This window comes from Dendronephthya gigantea, unplaced genomic scaffold, assembly GCF_004324835.1.
Source record: "Dendronephthya gigantea isolate DGI-Jeju-01 unplaced genomic scaffold, DenGig_1.0 000068F, whole genome shotgun sequence".
Classification (NCBI taxonomy): domain Eukaryota; kingdom Metazoa; phylum Cnidaria; class Anthozoa; order Malacalcyonacea; family Nephtheidae; genus Dendronephthya; species Dendronephthya gigantea.
The window spans coordinates 484,073-509,548 of record NW_021163078.1 but is presented as its reverse complement, the minus strand read 5'-3'; the positions used below and the strand labels follow the sequence as shown (position 1 = coordinate 509,548).

The 25,476-nt window shown below is 36.0% G+C and overlaps 2 protein-coding genes across 2 annotated transcripts; both read left to right on the top strand.

Annotated features, from left to right (window-relative positions):
- Positions 1–2,411: 2,411 nt before the first annotated feature.
- On the top strand, positions 2,412–8,268 carry LOC114531058 (S-antigen protein-like). Its single transcript, XM_028552701.1, has 12 exons — positions 2,412–2,517; positions 3,384–3,471; positions 3,908–3,926; positions 4,307–4,382; positions 4,959–5,001; positions 5,087–5,134; positions 5,696–5,782; positions 5,819–5,875; positions 5,998–6,072; positions 6,838–6,851; positions 7,047–7,086; positions 7,613–8,268. Exons 1-12 carry the CDS (start codon positions 2,503–2,505, stop codon positions 8,266–8,268), a joined length of 1,218 nt encoding a protein of 405 aa, XP_028408502.1. The 5' UTR covers positions 2,412–2,502.
- Positions 8,269–21,994: 13,726 nt separating this feature from the next.
- LOC114531133 (cilia- and flagella-associated protein 251-like) lies at positions 21,995–25,317 on the top strand. The gene is made up of 5 exons (XM_028552782.1): positions 21,995–22,128; positions 23,248–23,332; positions 23,601–23,645; positions 23,857–24,380; positions 24,874–25,317. The coding sequence occupies exons 1-5, from the start codon at positions 22,102–22,104 to the stop codon at positions 25,057–25,059; spliced, it is 867 nt and encodes a 288-aa protein (XP_028408583.1). The 5' UTR covers positions 21,995–22,101; the 3' UTR covers positions 25,060–25,317.
- Positions 25,318–25,476: the final 159 nt, after the last annotated feature.

Sequence of the window (25,476 nt, the reverse complement as noted above, 5' to 3'; positions counted from 1 at the left end):
AGATTGGAAATAACGGTTTTTATACAAACCAATTTAATTTTCTTCAAGAGTGCATGATGACAGCCACTGAATTAATCATGTTCTGCTCAGAACTGATCTGACAGTTTCGTATTCCCAGTGCAGTTTGAGACTGTATAGCTGGAACAACAACGCGCGCGACCATGCATTCACACATATTGACCTAATAAATTGTAAAGCTAATAATACTACACCTAGCTCATACGGCTCCCTATAACTTTAAATAATTTACATATTTCAATAACAGAGTATTGAGAAGCTTTATAATACAATATATATATTAACCACTGGTAAACCTTGTTCATTAGCTTTTTAACTTAAATTCGATTCCTGCAGTTTTTGGTGATGTCAAACTGTGAGCATTTACCTAATGTGTTGCTATGGTATGATGTGAACATTATGATATTGTCTAGAGTTGCAAAGAATACTGAAATCTATTGAAAAAAATTCTTTCCGGTAGCCTGTCGAGGTGAGACTGTGCTATTCAGTTTTCACTTTAAAAGATATTAGCGAGTTTAAGATGCATCAGATCTACGACGCGGACGTGACAGGAAATCTGCTATTGGTGTTAGGAAACGAGTATTAATTTGTTTTACATACGGCTTTGACTTCGTTTATGAAAAGGTGTCTGTAATTTTCACTCCTGTTGGGAAACTGTGGATATTAGAGCAGTTTTGTTTCACGTCCGCGTCGCAGATTTGGTGAATCTTAAACTCGCTATTAGCTGCATCACGTCAGGCAGTAGAAAGAAAAAAAAATAACATAAATATTCATTCGAGTAATCACGACAAGAATAGACATCTTGGGTTCTTAATATTCCAGATAAAACAAAAGTGTTTTAGAATTTAAAACGTAATTAGAGTGTAATTTAAAGATATTCAAGATGTTTTTAATGTCTTGTTTTATCTTGTATACCAAGAACGTCAGAATGATAGCTATTTTTGAAATCAGTTTCATTTTGAATACAATTCGAAGAGATTTTAATCTCTTAAATTAAAATATATTATTGTCTTGGTAACAAGCAGAAACGGAATCCCCAAGACCTTCATTCCCGCTGAGGCTATACATGTGTTTTTCTCCTTGCCAAATATTAATTCAAGAGCATTTACCATCTTATCACAATTGCATTTTAAGGCTTGCAGTTTTGACGTTGTGCAGTTTTTGAGCTTGTAATATTCTGGAACAATCAAGCTGATCACAGCTATAACATTAAGCGTGCAAAGCACAAAGGGGACGCAGCAAGGTCGTGCAACTTTTCGCTTGTTAAGTTTTTTTTCAGATATATTACATAACTAATATAAGTATGAGATATTGATATTCTCTGTAATAATTAGATTACTATCATTAGCCATATAAGCTCTTGCATGCTATATATTGCATGCTGTGTACCTTCTTTTGTGCATATTCTCGGTCTCACTATTTGCATTCATTCCAGCGATATTATAAAAAGTCTTCCCTAATAACTCAGTAGGAGTCATATTATGGATGAAACCCCCAATACCGCTCATTGTTAACAAAATTATACCTTTAATGCATTTATCGGTCCACTGGCATTGCCATTATGAAGCTGGAAAATTTCCCATGTAATGCTGTCTGGAAAATAGTTGCGCTCCGCCAAGCACACAATTTCGAAGCGCTTTTAGGTTTTACAGTGAATTCTTTTCAGGTATATTCAAATACAAAACACGGCCGCTTCATAAAAAAGGTAATTATTTTCTTCGATACAAGTCACAAACTTTCACAACAATATACACCAGTCAGTAGCGAATGTGTTCGCCTTATGTGTTCCCAGCTAGGAATTAATTAGCAATACAAAAACTTTGCTCTACTTAAACATTTATCCAAGCCATCGATGGCCAAAACTAGTGTTTAAGGTTTCACAAGCAGTCTCGGGAAATACACAACAACGCAAACTCTTGATGAAGACAAAATATGATAAATTGAACGTTTTTCATCAAATTCGTCAAGGTTTTCCACCATGAGTAAATACAGTAGAAACGTTGACATTGTTAATCAAAATATTGTTTCGGTTTGTTTATTTTAACCCTTTTGCATTATATATAGCTGCATTTCAGCAGCAAAACATCACCAGTTTTAGTGTTTTGTTAGGGCTACGACGTTGATTTATCGCTTCATTGCCATCGTATATGAATTCACCACTTGAACGAGTACACAAAAATAATGAGAATCATTCTCACCATCAAGCACGGACCCCATACAGTGCGCGTTCAAATTCAAATGACTGTTTTAATTTTTTACAATAAAATGCCTGACTCATAGCTAAGCTCAAAATAACACAAAACTATAATCCCTGAGAAGTAATAAACTTTAATTACGCCTTCCCAACGGGAGCTCAGCAAATTAGAGGTAGCACATCGTCATTAAAAGTGCTGAGTTGTGAGAACTTCTCACATTCGGTGTTTGGTGTTTGGTGAGAGAAGAAAATTTTTGAAGTGCCGGTGGTTTGACTGAATATTATTCAAGATGAAACTGTGCTTAGTAAGTATACATGCATTAATAATATTTGTATGTATGTTTAGATTTCATATTTTGTGACTATATACTAAGGTGCTTGACTGTTTATTTCACAATATATATACGTAATGGTATAGCTTAATTTGATTGCTTGTAATACAGGATTCTATATAAGAGTTTCATCCTTTCACGAACACCAGAGATTTTTTCCCGTATGTATATACATGTATAAGATTATATATACATAGAGAAAATTGCACGGTTGCGCGCGGGTATATGGATTTTTGCAGATAATTTTTGCATGCATGAACGAGTTAGCGTAGCGAACGAGTAAGCGCTATAATCTTCAAAGCGAGAAATAAAGTCTATATTTCCAAGCCGTTAATATCCTAGCAGTTATTATATATCAAACGTTATTTCCTGCACGGCCTCTGATTGGTTTGCGCTAAAACAATATTTTCACTTGTAAAATATAATTATATTATCGTATCTTTTACGTGAGTTCAAATACAACATATATTTCTGTGGGAAAAACTCTATAAGACACTCCTGCTTATATAATAAACTAGCTTCTTGTTTTCTGCATGAGAAAGCAATCTTTTCGTTAGCTCATAACACAGGAAAACGTACGTTCGCCGTCTAAGCGTAAATTCTTCCGTTTCTAATATATAGGCCGTCCGCAAACAAACCTCTACAAGCTGGACTGCATTTAAGGCATGCTTCGGCATATGCAGTCAACACACATGCAGTTTTCATAGCTTATGAGGCAGCGTTTATACAATTTTTTTTTAAAGAAGAAATTGTAGTGAAAATGGTTGTTAATTAAATGCATGTTTGACATGCATGTTTAATCATACGGTATTTTTTCATAATTTCATTTCTTTTTGTAGGTTGTTCTCTTGTTGGCGTTATGTTCAACAACATTCGCCCGCAAACGAAATCGTTTACGTGATCTTTTCCTGCGTGAACTGGGAGAAGGTACAGTGCAAATATATATGCATGAGATTATATACTAAAAGGAGCTGTGCTTGTTTTTTTTACCTGGCACCAACGACAACTGATCGACGACAAACTGTTTTCAGAAGTGTCAGCGAATATAAGTGATTTGTCAGGATAATTATTATAGTGAAGATGAAGAATGGCAAACGCTTAAAAATCCTTGGACAACTACATTTCAAAATGCTAAATAACAAACTAACTTATACACATAGAAACAAGTTGTAGCTACATAATCTGATCTTCTCATTCGTGCATGATCGAAATTCATCAAACAAATATTTTAAAGCAATATAAAAGTTACCTTGAAACACGATGATATCTCTCTATATGTCCATTTTCGTAGAAAGAAAACATTCCGACACTTTTGCGCTCAAAATACCCGCATCACATAATTGATCGTCATTTTTTCTTTCAGGTCCTAAACCCACCCGAGGGTAAGTGTATATGGGTTTTACTCAGTAAGAAAGAGGAGTCATTTAGCTTTCTGACAATATTTCACATAACGGCAAGAAATAATCAAATAATTCGATGTGTTAAAAGTTGCTGGTATAGACAGCCACATTCGTTTAGCCGGCATAAACCGCGCATTAAATCTCATAATAAATTCAATCGGCCAATGTTTTATTCATTCTTGCTGTTATGAACTCAAAAAAGGAATGAACTCAGAAATCATTGTTAAGCTAAATAAGTGTTCTCTCTTACAGCATAAGGATTAAATCATAAAGTGCAATATATCCTCCGGAAATTCATTTAGTTTCGGGTTTTTCGAGAAACCCTTTAACTATACATCTCATTGTTCTGTCTCTTTTTAAAGACTTAATGCAATTGAAGCAGAAATTGATAAAGAAATAGAAGGGGGTGAAAAATTGGCAGGTGATATCGCACATGAGGTACGTTATATGCCATTACAAGCAAGGATCGTCTTGCGCAAACCCTTAAACCAAAAACGATTAAAGTGCAGAAATAGGATAGAGACAAAAACGAGCATACTTTTAAGCGAATTGTGCTGCTATCCGAAGTAGTTTGATTTTTGAAATGTTTCAAAAGAATTCGCCTTGCGATTGCCACTGATCGTACCGTCTTTATGCCGCATCCAGGTTTTATCTTTTTTTTCATCGATTTCATCTTTTTTTTTCTTTATGAAACTATTCAAAATTTTGGGATTGTGTTAGTTATATTAAGAGATATTAAGTTATCTCAACCGAGAAATGGATTATATTTGATAACTAGTCCCAGTCCTTACACGCCATTTCAGATCACCTGGATGACATAATTCCTTTATTGAGCTATATTACTTCCTTGAAGAGCTTATAGCTGGGAAGCGATGTCAGGGAAACCTAACGAGATCCTCTGGAATAACTACTCGTGACTTATTAAGCCTTATTAAGGATTCAAAGATGCAGCAGACATACTTACTAGCCCGTATATGTAACTAGTATATACTTAATAAAGAATCTATTCTATAGGAACACGACGATCGGGCTGGAAGAATCGCAATATGTGCTCTGAGTAAGCATTTATCTTATCTCCGACTTATTAAAATCTTTTTAACCATTGATACTTTATTAAAAAGTTGCGTTTGTGATATCCATAGAATTCGTGGAAGATGTTGGGCATACTATTGAAAGAGAATTCGGCGGAGGTCAGTATGATGATGATGCATGCTGATGATTTCGCATTGTATATAGACACCAAATGCTATTACCGACTAAACATTTATAATTATGTGTGGTTTTGTATGTGAGAAGATTAAAACTTCATGGCTGCAAAATACTGTAGTATCGATTCTCCTGTCAATTAAGTAAATAATTTCGTAAGAAGCCAAAATCGTTTCCAAACGCGTGGCTGTAGAAAGCAAGCCTATGGGGCTGTTTACATGAGTGCGGTTACCCGAGATTCAGTCAAGCGTAAAATGAATTTGAGATAGAAAAATAAGTCTTCATGCTATTGTCAAGATGACTACACCACTGCCTGGATAACGAATCTCGTTACATTTTTAATTAAAGACATTCTACTTCTAGATTATAATTCACGGCTGTTTATACTATTAATAAGAAAATACTAATTACAAAGCTTGAGTCTTTCCGATCTATACCTGATTGCATATACTTTGGGGTTACGCATGCATAATGTGGGAAGCCTGGAGGCCAAGAAATATACAATCGTACGTCAATTAGAGCAGCATCTCTTCTTTGCCTAACAGATGGTCCCACCCGTCGTCCATCACGTGATGGAAACGGTCCTACAAGACGTGGTACCAGGGAGCCAGGAAACGGTCCTACAAGACATGGTACCAGGGAGCCAGGAAACGGTCCTACAAGAGATGGTACCAGGGAGCCAGGAAACGGTCCTACAAGAGATGGTACCCGGGAGCCAACAACAGGTGAATGTACAATCTAGAACGCTACAACTTGCATGTTTTTGCTAGAAAAATTTAGCGCTATTGAATTTCTTTCTCAAGTATAATTGGTCGTATTAAACTGGAAAACGTTTGTCTCGTTTTAGAAGGTGTATTCGAAGTAAGACGTGTCTTCAAAAAATTGTCAAAATCCAAGCGTGAACATGGATATTTCCCAACAGGTAAATTATACTCAAACATAATAAAATCTTCCATCGCTTTGTCACCTAACCAGAAGTTAGGAAAAAGCGTTTGTAACTCCTTCTGAGATCTGGATGTTTTCATAACGTTTTCATGACGGTATTTTCAGTCCAATAAGATCTTGTTTTTCAGTGTTTTACCTTAAATCTTTTCATTGATTAAAAAGAGCTTTCTCATTGATCAGTTATAACAAAATTCCTATGTCACACTCAATGAATGCATGTTTTCAGGAGCAAGCTTTTTGTTTGAATACAGGCGTAACTCCTCTAACCAAAATCTGGACTGCGGCTCCACAAACGTCATCTAGTTTTCTTCCTCATGCATGCAAGCTATCCTGCAAAACATTTTTGGAAGAAAATATTACGGTTGAGTGTTTCACCCTGACTGATCGCAATGACCGATTAAGTCCTGTACCGTTATACTCGGCAAAATTTTCTCAGCCTTTGGGCGGTCGAAAGCTGACGTTGCCCGGCGCTAAATTACGAACACGAGAACAATGGGAGAACTAATTGGTGAGACATAACCAACTGACTTCGACCACGTTAAAATAATTTCTTAAGTCGAAATATGCGTTAACTGAAAGGAAACAAGACCTGTACAGTTGAATTCACACGGTCGTTTTAGTCGCGATAAAGGATAACTATTATCTGCGAGTACGTGTGGGCGATTAATACTGGTTCCCTTAGTGTTACAATCTTCCCATGTTTTGTTGTGATCTAACAACTCGATACTTTTGTTTTTTACAGAACGACCACGTCAGGTAAACATTTCTTTATTTGTTTTATATGTCTTATTACCTTCATTCCCTATAATTATATATGAAATAAGAAATTTAGCGTATATATGATTTGTTTAAATTTAGCATATATAAGAAATGTTTAATAAAGTGCTCAATACTATAACATGTTTGTAGAGCGAATTAAAAAAATAAAATTAATATATATTCTGCTTACAGCATCAAGGACCCTTAGAAAGATTCTTCAGTTGCATGAACAGTAAGTACAAACCAATTCATATTTGATATTTTCCAAAGTAATTGTTCTCGTAACAATGAGGATCAATTTCGCAGTTGTTTCGATGAGGAAGATTGTAATTAAGGTTGATATTAAGTACAACCTTAGCTGTCGAATTGAACAATACATTTGCTACAAGAACCATTTTTTTGGAAGTATTTTCAAAATCAACTTCTTGTCTTCAATATGATGTAACTACACAATTACAGCCGGTTACTATTTCAGCCGATTTATATGGCAAGCGGAATATGCCTCGGGTGAGAGGTTACAATCATTATAGCATCACTCACGTTTTAGTAAACGACAATTGTTTCACATCCGGTTCATGAAATGGTTATTGAAAATGCTCTAATCTATAATAAGCTTACTTGTTTTTTAATTTATTTAAAATTTTTTTGGAACTCTTTATTTTAGACACGATCTCTTTGTTTCTTTTCCTTGCTTCCTCTCCTTCATGATTTTTTGTGCATAGCCCATTAATTATTATCATTCCTACTTGTTTCTCTAGAAATCGGTGAATTTGGTGGCGAACATGGCTATGACGGCGAACATGGGAATAATGGCGAACATGAGTATGGGGGCGAACATGGGCATGGCGGCGATGAGGGAGAAAGTGGAGATGACGGCGAAAGTGGAGATGACGGTGAAGAAGAACCTACTGGGATAACTGAAGAAGCCAAGAGGAAGGCAGATGGTGGTCCTCATGGTGATCCTACTCGTGGTCCTAGCCGTGATCCTAGTCGTCGTCCTAGTCGTCGTCCTAGTGGTCGTCCTCATGATGGTTCTACTCGTGGTCCTCATCGTGATCCTAGTCGTGGTCCTCATGATGGTCCTACTCGTGGTCCTCATCGTGATCCTACTCGTGGTCCTCATGGTGGATATAGCGGAGATGATGGAGATGATGGAGATGATGGGGATGATGGAGATGATGGAGGAGAGATGATGGAGATGATGGAGATGGATGATGGAGAGATGGATGATGGAGATGATGGAGATGATGGAGATGATGGAGATGATGGCGATGATGGCGATGATGGAGATGATGGAGATGATGGAGATGATGGAGATGATGGAGATGATGGAGATGATGGAGATGATGGAGAGGGTGGAGATGTTACAAAGAAACGTCACGCCAAAAAGAAGAGATCACATCCTCGCCATTGAAACATTATTTTTTTTAACTAATAGCTGCATTTATATATTCTACATTACATACTCTGCATTTCCAAATTTGGACGATTTTATTTATAAATTGCATTCACTTTGTTAATTGTACTTTTGTGTACACGTAAGATGAGATAGCAAACTTAGTCTAGTTCTCATATCAGCGACCATGCATTTCAAAATACCAAACGCCTTATATATATATATGTGTGTTGAGAATTGGTGGGAATTAAATGGATTCGATCTTCTTGTAGAAGACAATTTCTTTAACTTCTTGGCTGTACAGTTTTGGGACAGTCTAGTATTCGGACAGCTGAGTTTTATTTCTAAATTTTCTTCTTTTAAACAAAAGGAAAAATTTAAAAATATGTTCCGATCATTTTCTGATATGTTGCGAATGTTTTTGCGTTTTGACATGTTTTCTTATTTGCTTTCCTCGAAGTTAGGCATTTTAGCGAAGATAGATCAATATTTTTTTATTTTAAAATTGGGTAGTTTACCGCGAGACAAATTTGTGTAGACACTTCAAAAACTAATTTCTTAGGAGCCCGGTTACAAAATATAACTATTTTTACACGAAAAAGAGTTTAAAAACCCTCTTTTTGTTTAAGCTAAAAAAGTGCGACTTCTTTTGTTATTTACGATGTAGTGAGATTTCGAATCTCCATGCCATTTTTGTGTATCTGTCCGTTATACGGACACAGACGTGCTTTCAAACCAGCAATAATGCAACTCGTAGTTTTTCATTGTTAAGAAGTTTAGGAAGATGCAAAATGATGCAAATATGCTTAAAGCCAATTCTTGATTATATAGTGCAATACGAGTGTATTATAAAGAAGAAATCGATATGGCTGCAGTGCACTCTAGTGCCATAGACCAAATGCCAGAAAAATAACATTAAATTTAACAATTGTTTAAAATAAATTGTTATATTTATTCTACAATAAATTTCAATAGTTAATATCAAAATTCAGCTTACCTGAGCGTCAAATCACGATCATTTGAGGGTACAAATTGCCCGTCCAAGAACTGGACGAATTGTCCGAAAACCGGACATCATATTGACGATGATTTTGATCAATCACAAGAAAAATAACATAGTGTGCGTATTTTCTTTTAACTTAAGTTTCGAAACAAATATGGCAACAAATCTTAACCTCCATATTTTATGCATATTTTATTTATTGAAGGATGCGAAAATCTTGTTTAAATTTAACGCAATATTGAAATTTTTTTTTTTTAAAGATTGTCTCAAATATTTCAGCAAATTATTTGGCGAGGGGCGCAAGCAAATGAGATCTATTTACCAGAGACAAATCTAATGTGTTTATAAGAACAATATGAATTTTAGAATATGATGTTGTTGTCTTTTTTATACACCCCGCATGCATATGCATCCACCATGCCGTTCATGAACACCTGCTCAAAAGTATGCATGCATGTCAACAATTGTTTTTATGTGATGCTTTTCATGCAAGTATTCATAAAATCATATTGACTTTGCATTTGAACTATAGCCAGAGCATAGGTTTCATTTCAGAACGAAACAAACACGGAATAACACAAGATTATAAAACCCAGTTAATGATTTTTAAATTCTTTAAAATGTTAAACAATCATGCATTCACAATGATATCAGACATATAAGTATCATTTTTACGTACATGTTTCTTTTAATATTTTTGTGCGGCTTATGTCAAAGCAAAAAAGCCAAAATCGTGCCTTGTGCACAGTTCATTGTATCGTTGGTAACTCGAACAGACTCGTGGCTTGTATTCCACTGAAGTCCATGCAACCACATTCAAACTCACTGAATGGGAGATCTCAATCTCCTTAAAACTCCATTATTTCCAATTTTCAATGTCAGTATTTTTACTCGAACATTCCCCCAATGATTAAGAAAGGACTATCGGCTATTCGACCGCACATTGAACATAATTTCTATGTCATGCTCGATGAGTCTAATGCCGAGTGAGTTTTTTGAATTTAGGGCCAGTGTCACAGGACTTTTTCCAAGTGTGCTGTAATTGTATTCTAACAGTAGCAAGCTTTCATTTTGCACAGTCGCAACCTACAGAGTACAGGTGCTACATAGTTATTATTATTCGCATTTCAAAAGAAAATCACCATAGGTCCATGCCCTCAAAAGCTGAATACAATGTGTCCAAATCCCTCTACAAAACAATTTTTAGCTCGCCTGCACTTTAGTGCAAGAGAGCTATTGCTATAGTCTTGGCGTCCGCGTCCCCGTCCCCGTCCCCGTCCCCGTCCCCGTCCCCGTCCCCGTCCCCGTCCTCGTCCTCGTCCCCGTCCGCGTCCACACTACATGATAAGTAGAATGTTAAGATGCCACTTTTATTTTCCCATTATTTTCAACTTATCTACTTAAGGAGTCTATTTGTTGCAAAAGAACCATTCACCAGGGGGGAGTGAACATTATACAACAAAATATAATGATAAGGTCAATGTTAAAATGCTATATTTTTTTTCTATACTTTGGCTTTACATCAGAGGAATCATTATCAATATAAGTCATCAATATGCATTGTGACTATTTATTGCCATTTGGTACACATTTATACAATAATAAAGAGAGTTTTGCTCAAAATTATCAAATGATAAGGTGAATGTTAAGCTAATTAGCATAATGATAAGGTCAATGTTAAGATGTTATATTTTTTAAATATTATGGCTTTACATCAGAAGATTCATCATAAATATAGCTCATCGATATGTCTTGTGACTATATGGTGACATTTAGTACACATTTACACAAAAATAATGGGAATTTTGTTCAAAATTATCAAATGATAAGGTGAATGTTAAGCTAATTAGCATAATGATAAGGTCAATGTTAACATGCTATATTTTTTAAATATTATGGCTTTACATCAGAGGAATCATCATAAATATAAGTCATCGATATGCATTGTGACTATTCAGTGCCATTTGGTACACATTTATACAATAAAGAGAGCTTTGCTCAAAATTATCAAACGATAAGGCAAATGTTAAGCTTATTAGCATCATGATAAGGTCAATGTTAGAGTTATCCAGAGTTATCACGCTCATTACGATTTTCATGGCTATTGTGTAGCCCTGTTTTTTTTTAGTTCAAAGTTGTAGCTGAATCATATTTAACGAAACTATTTGTACAACCCTAAGCCAAATGAGAAACTTTCAAATATTTTCACCCGTATGCTACCATTTGTTTGTATTGTACATGTACAATTATAAATTATGAGATTGTGTTGTGACATGCCGTATCAAAATTCAATCGCTTAATATAGAAATCATTCAGGGAGTGAAAATATATAAAACATAGTCCAACGTTAAAGTTTAAAGAATATTGTCAGATAATTCGCAATTACAAGCTTTAGCACATAAGTATTTATAAGTAGAAAGCCGATAGGCTCGGAATGCAAAGGCAAATGGCAACGCATGTGACATATATTTGCATATTATTTATGTAGATACACATGCAAATATATTATTAAAGCACCTATAAGATTTATGTACATACCTTTTCGTTGTTTGATGCATAATCCTTTTTTGTGTAGATATAAAAATCCAATCTTGTTTATTTCATAAAGCTAGGCGCACACACGACAATTTTAGTCGGCCGATTCCTGTCTAGATTGTCTAGATGGATGTTTTTAACTTTTTATCAAAATGTGGCGACTGGCGATCCATACTAAGTAGACTCGCGTACACGCGCGAGGCGCGAGCGCCGCGAGAAGGAAAACATGTCTGGGCAAGGGCTGCCTATATGTCTAAACCAGAATGGACCAACTACCGTAAAATCGTTGTGTGTGCGCCCGGCTTAAAGCTGGGACTTTTGCCTGGTCCGTTAACTTACCTGTTGATATCACGTGCGCGGATTGCGAGAAACGGAAGAAATATTGGTCACAAATAAAACTAATGTATTCCGAGGCCAGTTTTGGCCAGTAATTCTGAGGTCACAACTAATATCTGAAGTTTGTGCCTAATATTACCTTCCAACGCGGATTTTAGCCTTGTAATTTGTAATAAAAAGATCGGTAATTTGTGCTTCATACAGATACCTTTCATACAGAGTTTAGCCTTATTCTAGACAAACAGTGCAGGCGAGCGTAAGGTGATTTCAGCACCTCTCTGGTTGAGTTTAATACTGGGTTCGGATCAACCATATTCTATTTTGTGCTATTCTCACACTGCACTGCCGGGGTTACGATCTACTCGCGGCGATACTACCATTTGCGTTCAAGTGTTGAGTGCGAGAAATTTTTCACGATGTTTCCGTTCTGAAACGTTACGTTTCCTTGTGAATTACTTCACGTTTTCGGCGCGAAATGTACAACTTTGTAGGAAATACGTCAACGTTTGCCACACGTCAATTTCGACAAGCCTTCGTTGCTCAAACAACTGCGCACGTTTTGTTAACACTTTTTGTGGGTAGCCACTGCGCATGCGTGGCTAACCACTATGTAGTTGAAAAAGTGTCTGTGGGTATACGTACGTCTGTCGTTAATCTTCGGCTTTCGTCGGATAAACGAAAGGTGACGAACATACTGTTCGTGCGTTTGTCAATACTTTCGGAAAATTTTGTGAATGTTTAGTCCGAATTTTATTCGAAGGGCTGCTTTGAGTTTTGACAAATTTCTATATAATTAAAAGTCAAGGTAAAGTCAACGTTGTGGTTGAGCAATTTTGATCACAATCGGATTATATGAGCGTGCAAATCTTTAATACTGCGTGGCTTATTTGCAAGTTTCACTGACAATATCTTATCACTGTGGTAATCAGTCCGACAGTCAACATTGAATGCCATCATTCATCATTGATATAAACGTGTATTACTGAGTAGTAGGAACCAAGAAGGTATGTCCCAGGATCTGTATTTTTCTCCACATCATTTGAAAGTCTCAGTAATAATGGCAAATAAACATTGTTATAGTATATAATTTGAACATACCATAAGCACAATTCACTGTTCTTTTGACTCTTAATTGGTTCTTGAGATATGGCAAGCAAAAACCTTGCCATTGTGCAGGTATTAAAATTAGACCTTTCCATAGTGCAGGTATTGAAATTGAAACCAGCCATTGTGCTGGTACATATAAATGAAACGACAGCCATTCTGCTGGTATATTCAAACAAAATATTAAGTTTAAGGCTACAAATATGGGCATCATTCTTGAAGTTCATTGCTCCAGGATTGGTTCACACCACAATTTTCTAGACAGTCAAAACAGTCTCTGCCGTCTGAATGGCAAGATTTGGAATCAAATACTGTAAATGTTTTATATTAATGTATTTTGCTTGCCATATCTAAAGAACCGATTGATTAAGAGTCAAAAGAACAGTGAATTGTGCTTATGGTATGTTCAAATTATATACAATGACAATGTTTATGTGCCATTATTACTGAGACTTTCAAATGATGTGGAGGAAAATCCAGGTCCTAGGACATGCCTTCCTGGTATAAAGGCAGCAATACACGTTTATATCAATGATGAATGGTGGCATTCAATGTTGACTGATTGTCAGACTGATTACTACAGTGATAAGATATTGTCAGTGAAACTTGCAAACAAGCCATGCAGTCTTATTGGACCTAGGAACTAGTGCTAGTATCTCCATGCTGATAAGTTATCTGTAATCAACATTGCAAACCACCTGTACCTTCCTTCTGGATGTATGAAATCACACTATCAGCTTAGTTATAATGGTGATAACAGATTGTTATTGTCAATAAACTTTGGCAAACAAGCCTTATAAATTATAATCTTACTGGAGCAATAACAATTCTAACATTTATTAACTTGTATAACATTCATTGATCAACAAAATAACCAATGTTGTATGTAACAAAGACATGCTGATATAATCAAGGGACATCAAAACAAAATAATTTGAAAACGTCTGAAATCTTCTTTCTCTACTTCTAAACTAAGCTATGTTATCAGAGCATTCATGCCACCATTCTGGAACCTTACTCTATTTTTTGTTCTCCAACTATTCTGCTTAAAAAATATGCATTTCCTATCTCTTGTAAACATGCTTTTATATATGTTTTGATCTGTAGTAAAATGCATTTAATACAATAAAATATTATAATGTATAGATTGTGTAATAAAATCGACTTCGTTATAACTGTATTCAACTAGCTAACTATAGGGCATTTTTGCCGTTTTGTTTGGCATAAGCCATTAGAATGTAAGAGTAAAGGCCATGTTACACGGTGCAATTTTTCTTGCAACTTGCAATGCAATTCTACTTTTAAAGAGATGTAAATTAGTGAAGAGGTTTCAAAATGTAAGTGTAAGAAACGCCATGGAGTGTAATAAAGACAAAAGTTCGGTAGTTGCCAAATTTACATCTCTCAAAAGAAGAATTGTATTGCAAGTTGCAAGAAAAATTGCACCGTGTAACAGGGCCTTAAGCATTAGTTGATATTTACTCGCTATTTACTCGTTGATATTTACTATAGCAGCCTGTCGTTTGACATTGAATACAAAATAGATTTATCGCAGTTAATTTTTACGGCTACCCACATGTACGCATTGCGTACCTATTTTTATTATATTACAATTTTGATACTGCATTTAACTATGTCAATCCGTGTAAAAATTCTGTATGGAGAAAACTTTTCTAGATGCAAGGTGCATTCAATCGAAAAACATAGTTTGAGTTGCTTAAATTTATACCAATTCAAACAAATGATTACGGAGACAGTAGGTGAATTTATGGAAGGCGTTGACATTCAAAATGCGAGAATACAATATAGAGATGATGAAAATACCTACGTAACCATGAAAGATGAATCCGACCTTCAAGATGCAATGCGATGTTTAACAGCAGTACCGAATTCTGATGGGATCTTCAGAATGTGTGTTCGAATACACTATGAGATTACACCGTCCGGTAAACCTAGAAGTTCATCGGTGAAGACGGAATATATCGGGAGCTCCTTTCCTCAAGCTAATGATGATGCTCAAACAACACGTAAACGTCGACTAGACTTTGAGTCCAGGAATTCGAAATCCAGTCATTCAGTGCCAGTGTCAGTGAGCTCAAAACTTAGTTCAAAGCATTGTAATAAAATCCCTGCGGCCCACGTTGAACAGGACGAAAAAAAATGCCTTACCCCAGTCGAACGATATCTAGCCAAAACAGAGAAAATGATCAACGAAACAAATGAAAAGTTGCAAGATGTAATGGGCAAAGAGAGAAAAATCAAAGAAAGAATTCAAGCAGCAAAAGAAAGTAATGCCGGACGTGGCACACTCTGTCGTCATTGCCATATGCGGCTTGGTCATAATGCCCGAAATTGTACGTTTGATCAATGTTCCTCAGTTTACGAGTGCGGAGAGGAAAAATTTCATCCTGGTGAGATTAATATAAAAGCAATAACACAGGACGTAAAAAATTAAGGAAAGAAAAAGAGAAACTGACGGAGGAACTGAGTTTTAAGAAATCTGCAGCCGAAAATGTACGTGACTCCGTCTTGAACAAGCTGGAGAACTCTTTAATCGATGTCGATCCTGCGTCATATCATGTCCGAGGAGTTAAGAATTGGAGTCTTCTGAGAAGCCATGTTTTCGCTTTGAAAAGGTATTGTGAAACCACTTTACATGGCCGTATTCCACCAAAACATGACATTTTAAATTGTCTTCAAACTGCTCTTGCATCTAATGATTGTACAGGGGCAGCTGTACCAATCAAACAAAGTAAACGTCATCGACAAAATCCAGCAAAACCTACACTGGAACGATATGGGATCCAATTTCCAACTCGCCCAAATGAATACGACGACGACGATGCATATGAACAAACATTTGATCGCGTTGGGGCGTGGAGTCCTGCCAGAGATAGCTCAGAAAACAATGTCATTTGCATTGACGACAGTAACAATAAAGGAACTTGCTCATGGATTGATCGAATCAAGCCAGCAAATCTAACGGAGGAAGATGAACAGCTTAAAATTGCTATGCATGCTAGTTTATACACAGAAAATATCCCAGCAAAAAGTGTTGATTCCCATGGTATGAAATCAAATACCTCAAGCGCCGATCATGCTTCAAGACCATTTCCATGGACTGTGATAGCTTCAAGTTCTGCTTCAACAGCTGGTAATTCCAGTTTTACGCCCAGTCATTCTGTCGAATCAATTCTTTCTAATCCTGTACGGAGCGTAAGTGATGCAGCAAACGCACTTCTATCACTACGCGATATGCAACAAGATTAAAAATAGGCGTGAGTAATTCTGTCAGTTCAGCATTGTTATAATTAGCATTTTTGTCGATTGATATTTTTTCATTGCATGTTTTATACAATACAATTATTTAAATAACTTGAACGAATTGTTATATTAAAATTACTATTAATATACTTGACATTTTAATGAAGATGAAAGCAGTAACATGAACTTTTGCGAAAAACAACATTCCTCTACTAAGCTGTTGTACCTATGTAGAAAATCACAAGGATAAATTTTCTGACACGGAAATCAGACCATGCACTAATGTGAGCCAGAATTATTTTCAATGTGGTCATATTCCTTGTATGAAAATTTTCCCTTCTGAATATATTGACGGGTATTGTGTTACATTTTATTGGTTTACTGTACTATTTCATATTTGTATAAAGCAAACAAACACAATGTTTATACGTTTCATCACTTTTATGTATTGTGCAGTGATGGGGCCTGTTTGGGTTGTTTTCTAGTAAATGTCAGTCTTCAACGAGAGTCTACCAAATCAACACCTAGCCAACCTAGCCTAATGTTACACGGTTTGCCCTTGCTGACTGTAATATAAGCAAATATACTCTGAACATACAGATATACTATCACTTTTAATTAAGGCAGTGACATGTTCTTGTTTACTTTAATGTTGGGAAATATACAGAGGGGCTATAAATAAAGAGATTACATATGTGTTGGATAAGAAATATTTCAAACCGAAAAAAAGTAGAGAAAAGTAGGGATTAGGGAATCAAATTACAGTAGATAAATTTGAATTCGAATGGAAAACCGTATAACAATATAATGCGCATACAATAGAGCAAATATTCAAGCAATATCACGTACCACTAATAATACTGTTAACACATTGTAAGAATTAAGATAACACAAAAATTGTATGCGATCAATCCATTTTTGTAGTATGCAATATAAAATGTCTTAGTCTATATTCTGACTTACAACTAAGGAAATAAATAAGAAGTATTTTTAAAAAAGTTCATCATATCTGATCGAGTGATCTTTTGAATGGCAAGCATGGCGGATAATTTCGGATTTGCAACAGTTACGTTTATTAGTTCATGGTTCATAACAGTTTTCATTTTATTGAAACAATGTTCAACGGGATTAAGATCTGGTGAAAAAACCGGCGTGTATACTAATTCTATTCCCATCTCATTCAAGTACTCCTCTAGAACTTCGCCACTATCGTAGTGGTGAACTGATAGATTATCCATCACCAAAACATCGCCAATATCCAGAGCCGGGCGCATAGTTTCCAGGTTGACAGCATTCGACGCCTTTTCGAAGAAATCTAAAAATTGGAAGGTATTGGTGGCGCCATCAATCACATCATAGTATTCCGGACCATTAAGTGAAGCTATTAGGTTAATAGTTGCATTAGGATCTTCGCATTTCTTGACGACTTCCACACACCGCTCACCTTTCGGAGCATGGCCATATAGACGCATGCCGACATTTGGATATTTGACACCAGCTTCATCAAAAAATTTCAAGCAGTTTGGATTCTTTGACCTTAAGTAGTCCATAAAAATCTGTGTATATAGTAAGTTGCCATAATCAAACCGCTGTGATGCTACATGGGTTATTTTTTTTCGAGTGTATATCTTCCCAGATTTCATCCGTGATTTAAGTGCCCTCGATATAGCTGAGATTGAAATATCACCTTGAATATTTCCCATTTCTTCTACAGTTGATTGAACTTCGCGAAGGGAAACAGACCCTTTCAACTGTTTCATTACTTCGATAAGCTCTAAATCGTCCGACGTTAATTTTGAGCCTCGATTCCCTCCAGGTTTTGCATCGCATTCTAATACACAATTAGCACAATACTGCGTCCATACTTTCTTTACGGTGGTTGAAGACACTCTCACGGTGTGGGAAACTGCAGTGAATGTGCCCATAGGAACGAATTGGGTTGTTCTGTCTGCACCGTGATGGAACATTTCGTCAATTATCAATGCTTTCATGTCGCAAGAAAGTGCGACGCCCCGCTTAAACGACCGACCTTCGCGATTAATCTGCATTATGTATGTATATATATACATATATATTTCGTGAATCGTAATTCCAGTTTTTTGATCCTTGGAGCGGTTTGAGCAACGAAGGCTTGTCGAAATTGACGTGTGGCAAACGTTGACGTATTTCCTACAAAGTTGTACATTTCGCGCCGAAAACGTGAAGTAATTCACAAGGAAACGTAACGTTTCAGAACGGAAACATCGTGAAAAATTTCTCGCACTCAACACTTGAACGCAAATGGTAGTATTTGTTTGCCTTTAGCAATATAGAATTTAGCAATATATAGTTATACATTGCAAACATTTATTATTCCACCTACACATTAAATAACCTCCTCGAAAAACTCGTCAGGACTCGCAGATATATCCAGCGTAAATAAAGCTATTTAGAGTCAGTTCCCATCCTGCATGTCTGTGTAAACGGCGTAGTCTCCTTGGAGAACAGCATGCCATAAGAAAATAGATAAATATACCTCACGGGTAGGCAAACTATGTGATCATATTGCAACACCAAAACTATAATATTTTCTCGCTTACAGACGCCGCTTGAAACCAAGCAGATATTAATCTAGATGCATGCTCAATTAACTGTTGAGAATTCCGTCGACCGGTTGCCCGGCATGATATAGCCTGTGATTATTTCGATGACAAAGGTTGCGGACTAATAAACAGTATTTCAACACGTCAACATGAGATATTTTCATGATCAATTAAACGAACTACTGGAATACTGCATGCATGGGGAACCGAACAAAAGGTGAAACAGAAAAACGTAGGGCGAAACTTAATTTAAAATCATGTAGCATGACGAAACAGAATATCATGTAAAACAATTTAGAAGGAATTTAAAACATGAATTCAGACTAGAAACTGTTATATGTTCACAAAAGAAATGGAATATAACTGCAGTTTTTAGAATGCAAATTATAGTTTTATATGAATGAACCAATGTATACGTTCCAAACAATAAAATATATATCATTTTACGACAAGCAATCGGACACAGACAGCAAAGAGTATTTCAATAGCTCGATGGGGGCGCATTTGAGATGTGTAGGTTAGAAAATGCTCGTGTGATTAAACTCAGTATCAATTGATAAACATACAACAACTTCTCTAAACGTCATGGTAATACTGAAATGTAATTTTGCTTTCTCTGTAGGAAGTCTCGAGTTTTTTGCGAAAAAATATTTATCACCCTCGCGTCAGACTCTCCATGAAAGAAATCCGCAAAGTGTATTGTTCTAATCACATCAGCAATGAAATTATGAAAATAATGATAAGACCTATAGACCAGAAGCTTCAAAGTATTATTTTGCTTCGTCCTCATTATTTAAGAAATAGGAAACATTTTCCGTGTTTCTATAAGTTATAGTCATATAGAAGCACGCTTGGGAGTTTGGAAGAACGAGAAATAATCATTTCCACGTTATTTCGTTATTTCGTTTCTATAACTGCATAGAAACAAAGGAAAAATGTTTTCTATTTCTTTTATAACATAACTCAATAAAAAGATTTTGTACAAATATTATATATTAAATTCACTTATTGATGTCACGATGCAAACTTACAATTATTAGTTCTGTACTACCAATGAATCCGCGATTTGTACTTTTATAAATTACATAGGTGCGAAAGAACCGCGGCAAAGGCCTAGTAGGTTATACGTCGCAACAATATGTAGATATGATATAAATAAATTAGCTTGCAGGTAAGCGTTCAAGTAAGTATTCAATCTTGCAATATTAAACAAGCTAATTTATTTATATTGTGGTATCACCATGCAAAATTATAAGAGTATTAATAGATACTAAGATGATAATGAAGCTTAATAAGGTTTATCATCTCATTATCTATTGTTTGAATTGCATTCGACGCGACCAAAATGCGACGTATGACCAACGCCTTAATAAAGTGATCTAATTGTTCTGGATATATGTACAGGTTGTATAAAAAAACTGCAAATATACCATCATACCATGAAGATCATACATTAGAATTTCAATAGCTGTGCAACTAATTACACTTCTGAGATTGCGGTGCCCGCGCCAAGTTTGGCACCGCATTATATTCTGCCTGTGAGTTTGTTTGTTCGCATCAATACGTTTCCTTAATCGCCAAGTAAAATTTCCTTGCACATACTTGGAATGCTTGGAATTTTTTCCTAATTATTACCATTAATCTTGTTGTACGTTTGGCAAATTCCTTTTTTAAAGGAACGTTCTTTTTTCAATTTCAATCTCAAACTCTGATAATTGCGTGTGTCTCTGCTTTTATGCACCCAAGAAGGACAAAAATACCACCATTCGATTTAGCGTAAGAAATTATACTTACAGGTCTTAAATATATTACTAAACAAGAGTATTCGCAGCGATTTATGACGTTTGAAAGACAAACGAAATTGAATTGTTGACAAATCGCTCAAAATTACTATGCTATACTTTACTAGTAATAGTAAGTTTGGTCTTTGACATCTTTCATATCGTTGGTTTTCTCTTTTAATTTTCGTCCTTAAATAAGTGGATCGGTCTTACATTGCGATTTATTTTATAGTACTTTGAGCCAAATATATTCTATTTCGAAGGTTTTAAAGTATAGTTTCAATAAGCGAACTTTATGACAAATCGCTCAAAATTATTAAACAAATTAAAAATGCAGTACGCTTAATCCTTGACTTCTGTATCGCTGCTTTTCTAGTTTCCGGCTCTACGCCAGTTTATTCGTCTCACGTTTCTCTTCATTTTGATAGTATTCTTAGATAGTATTTTTAGCCTAAATATTTTATTTCTGAAGATTTTAAAACGGCGCAATTTTGACCTTAATGTACCAACCAACCAGGCTGCGGCCGACAGGAGAATGTAAGTTGGTGATGTCGTTAGAAATGAGCGGACGTTTTATTTCTAGACAAGCATTGCGGGCACCGCATTTTAGTACTGTGTCTGGTTTGAAAACACGTTTCCTAAGGTTATGAAGACAAGCACAAACAGTGAATTAAACTTATATGAGTTCGATTACGAATGGCTCAGTTAAGAGCAGAACTAATAGAATTTCTTGTTTTAAACGTATGCGAGCAAACTCAACCTCGGTCTAAAATAGTTATTAAATCTGGTGTTATACGTTAGCTGATCCATTCTTAATCGAACTAATATTAATTCACTTGTGTGCCTATTTTGATATTACTGCACGTACGGGTTTGTATTTTCAAATCCCGGAAGCGCAATTAGTTGCACAGGCATTGAAATTCTAACTTATGATCTCGTACATATACAAATTATGGTATTTGCAGATTTTTTATACACCCTATATGTATGTACGTGAAAAAAACAATGCAATATGCGCCATTTAATTTCAAATGCTAGCGTTGGGACACCCGATATATTTATTAGACCACGTGCTTTATAGCCTGTTCTAAGAGTATAAGTGTTCTTTATCAGTTCATTTCTTTCTGTTCACCGTTCGCGAGAGATTGAGCAGCTCTGAACTCTTATATTTTGGCTTCTTCCAGTCTTGTACGAGCGTAATAACGAGTGTTTGCCTAATCTCAGCGTATTGTAGTTCGCTTATAGAATGAAATCTTTCTTCACTGTCGCATTGGTGAGTGGTTCTGCATTTGAATATTTACGACATGTTAGACGAAGCCAGGACGGGATCTCATATATATAATTATAAAATGCACTGTTAAAACTGATATAATTATGTAGGCTACTTGGATAATCGACATGATATTGAACATCAAATGTTTTGAGGGGTTCTGTGAGATTTTATTCAAGTTTAAACAGTTTACAGCGGTTGCTTAAATTTAATGCAAAGCGATATGGGTTGGGCGTAGAATTGCGATCCAAACTGATAGGGATTTTATACGGTAAATCCCTGATGTTTATGCAGTTTTATTTCATTTAAAAATGTATGAAGTAATGGTGTTAGTCCCCTTCACGACCTTATATTTTTATACGAAAATCGTGGAATATAAACGAAAGTTTCAAAGGTATTTACTGATTATACGGATTATATATATAAAAAACGCCAAGGCCAAGGGTGATATAATGAGTGGCTTTTACTGCGTCCATCAAAAGTCTATCTTTTACTGTATCTATACTGTGACCATGCTTACGAATTTATTCATTTATCCTCATTCGAGTTTTCAGCATGCAATTTCGCTGGACTTAGAACGTTACATCAACACGTGGATTATATATTGCAGCAAATTTGGTATACCGTACTTGAATTCGTCCAATTTCTGCTCGTAGAAACGTATAGGACTGGACTAATTTCCATCCATTTTCACCGTATGAACACCTAAACCGGACGAATTTCAGTGCATATTTCGTCTGGCCCCGTTTGAATGTAGCCGGGCATGCAGTTGTACACACCCAAATTCCTCATTTTGCATCTACCCCAAGAAACGTTTTACATCCGCCAGTCTAGGTGAAGTGAACGCCCGACGCCCGAGGGGGGGGGGGGGGTGAAGTGAACGCCCGACGCCCGACAAAAGTAATCATAAAAATTGAAAAGCATCTCTTAAGAAATGATTACAAAAGAATAAACAGATATGCATTTTAACATATTTATAAAAGTTGTCAATAAAACACAAGTATCGCAGGTATTTGTTCTGCATGCAGATTCGGCTCTGACTATATTTGTTAAGTTTAATTTTCTTTGCTAGCTGACGTATGAAGTATCGTTAGTTATTAACATTTCATATCTTCATTTTAGTTACTCGTGATTGTAGTTATCTTGGATGAATCAAAAGCTAATTTTCGCCGGAGGCGATTTCTGGTTAGAAGTACAAACGCACTAAGTAAGTTGGAACACTTTCGCGCTATTTGTGATTAAAGTGCACAGTTAAGTTGCATAATCTTTTAAAAGTTTTGTTTTTTCCTCCATTTTGACTAGTATAGGTACTCTTTTAACTATTGTTAATTTAAAAAAATTAAAGAAATTTCAAATTCCACTCCAAACACGGCATGTGCATGTAGCATTTCTATATAAAGAAGTGGGGAAACCCGAGGAGCCTACTGGTCGCACTGCAAAGGCAAGCAAATCTATCGTTTATTTTACTTAAACAGGAGAACTAGAAAGGCTGATCCTATTGCAAAGCCGTAAACAAGAAAGTAAGTTAACCGAAAATGATCAACATTTATAAAATAAACTACATATTGCACATTATTTTAATAATTTGGATTATATGATTTTAACTCATGCCTGCAATGCTTGGACTTGGAGCAGTATGTATGAAGTTATATTCACATTAATATATGAATATTTGTCCTCACTTAATCGATGCTTTAACCAATTATTTTTTCAAAAATTACCTAATTTAAGATAACAAACGTGAATTCCAAGAAGAGATGCCCACGGATGAAGGACTAGGATCAGACGATGAGTCCAGAGAGGGAACTGGAGAAGGGTCAGGCGTTGAAACTGGAGAAGAGTCTGGAAAGGGAAATAAACAAGAGTCCGGAGAGGGAAAAGAAGAGTCGGGAGAGGAAACTGGAGAAGAGTTCGGAGAGGTAACTGGAGGGGAAAGTGAAGAGTCTGGAGAGGAAAAAACTGAAGAAGAGTCCGGAGAGGGCACTGAAGAAGAGTCTGGAGAGGAAACTGGAGAAGAGTCCGGAGAGGAAACTGAAGAAGAGTCTGGAGAGGAAACTGGAGAAGAGTCTGGAGAGGAAACTGGAGAAGAGTCTGGAGAGGGCACTGGAAAAGAGTCTGGAGATGAAACTGGAGAAATGGCTGGAGAAGAGTCTAGTGATGGATCTGTTGAGAGCGTTGAAACGGTTAAGGAATCAAGAGAGAAGTCTAGTAATAAATACAGAGAAGAGGCTGATGATGAGGAATCCGGTGATGAGGTAAATACATCCATCATTGCAATCAGTTGTCAATAATGAACCGTAATAATGTGTACATTTGACATTCCTGATTACTTAATTGATTATAACAAAGCTCAATTTTGTATTATGAGAGAGAGATTGTGACCTTTCTTAACGTTACGGTTTTATCAAACCTAGTTTCACTATAAGAACCCAGATTTGGTGGTATCACGATCTGGTGACATGCCAAAAATTTTGCTGATGATAACACGGATATATAAATATGCACTGGCCATTAACACTGGCGATGACATTGTTTGGATTTAACGAAAGTAAAGCCCCGTTTACAATTTTCTGCAGCCATTTTTGATGCGATTTTCTTCTTTTGGCAGATGGAGACGGTTTCTCTAATGTAAAATTGTCCTTATTTGTACATCCGTCACTTAATTATATCACTCGTTCGCATCTACCAAAAGGAGAAAATCGCCGTAAAAATTGCAAGCGTAAACGGGTCTTATCATTGTTTTTAAAGGAATCGGGCTCGTGTGGCGTTGAGGAGGAATCTGGATCAGGCGACATTGAGGAAGATTTCCATCCTTCCAGAAAATCATCATTACCGAGTCGAGTTCCTCGTTCATCAGGCATGCAGAAATCGGGCGAACCCGCATCTATTAGTTCTCGTCTATCTGCGAATGACAATTCAGTGATTATCGATTGAAAATGGACGGATGCAATGGTAACAATATTATATTCGCTCCAAATAGAGCTGATGGACGTACCTAAAATGACTTCCTCAGGGAAATAGAAATTAGTTAGGCCTAGAAATAATTTTTTGTTTTTTTAAGTTATTTGTTCACACATATGCGATTCAAGTATGTGTATAATATTTCGCTTAGTTATAGCATGTTTGGTGTTTAGGCCAAATCCCAGTCCCTATAAGCGCGGCGTAAGATAAATTGATAAACTGTAACTTATAAAGAAGAATTAATAGCAATCATGGTCAAATATATGAGCGAAATTTTGAGAGAGCAACAGTTATACTCAGAAACTCTACCTTTTTGACATTATCTTAAGACTTTTCGTATACTGTAAAGAAATTGACCCGAATTTAATGCCCTTGACTCAATTGCCTTTA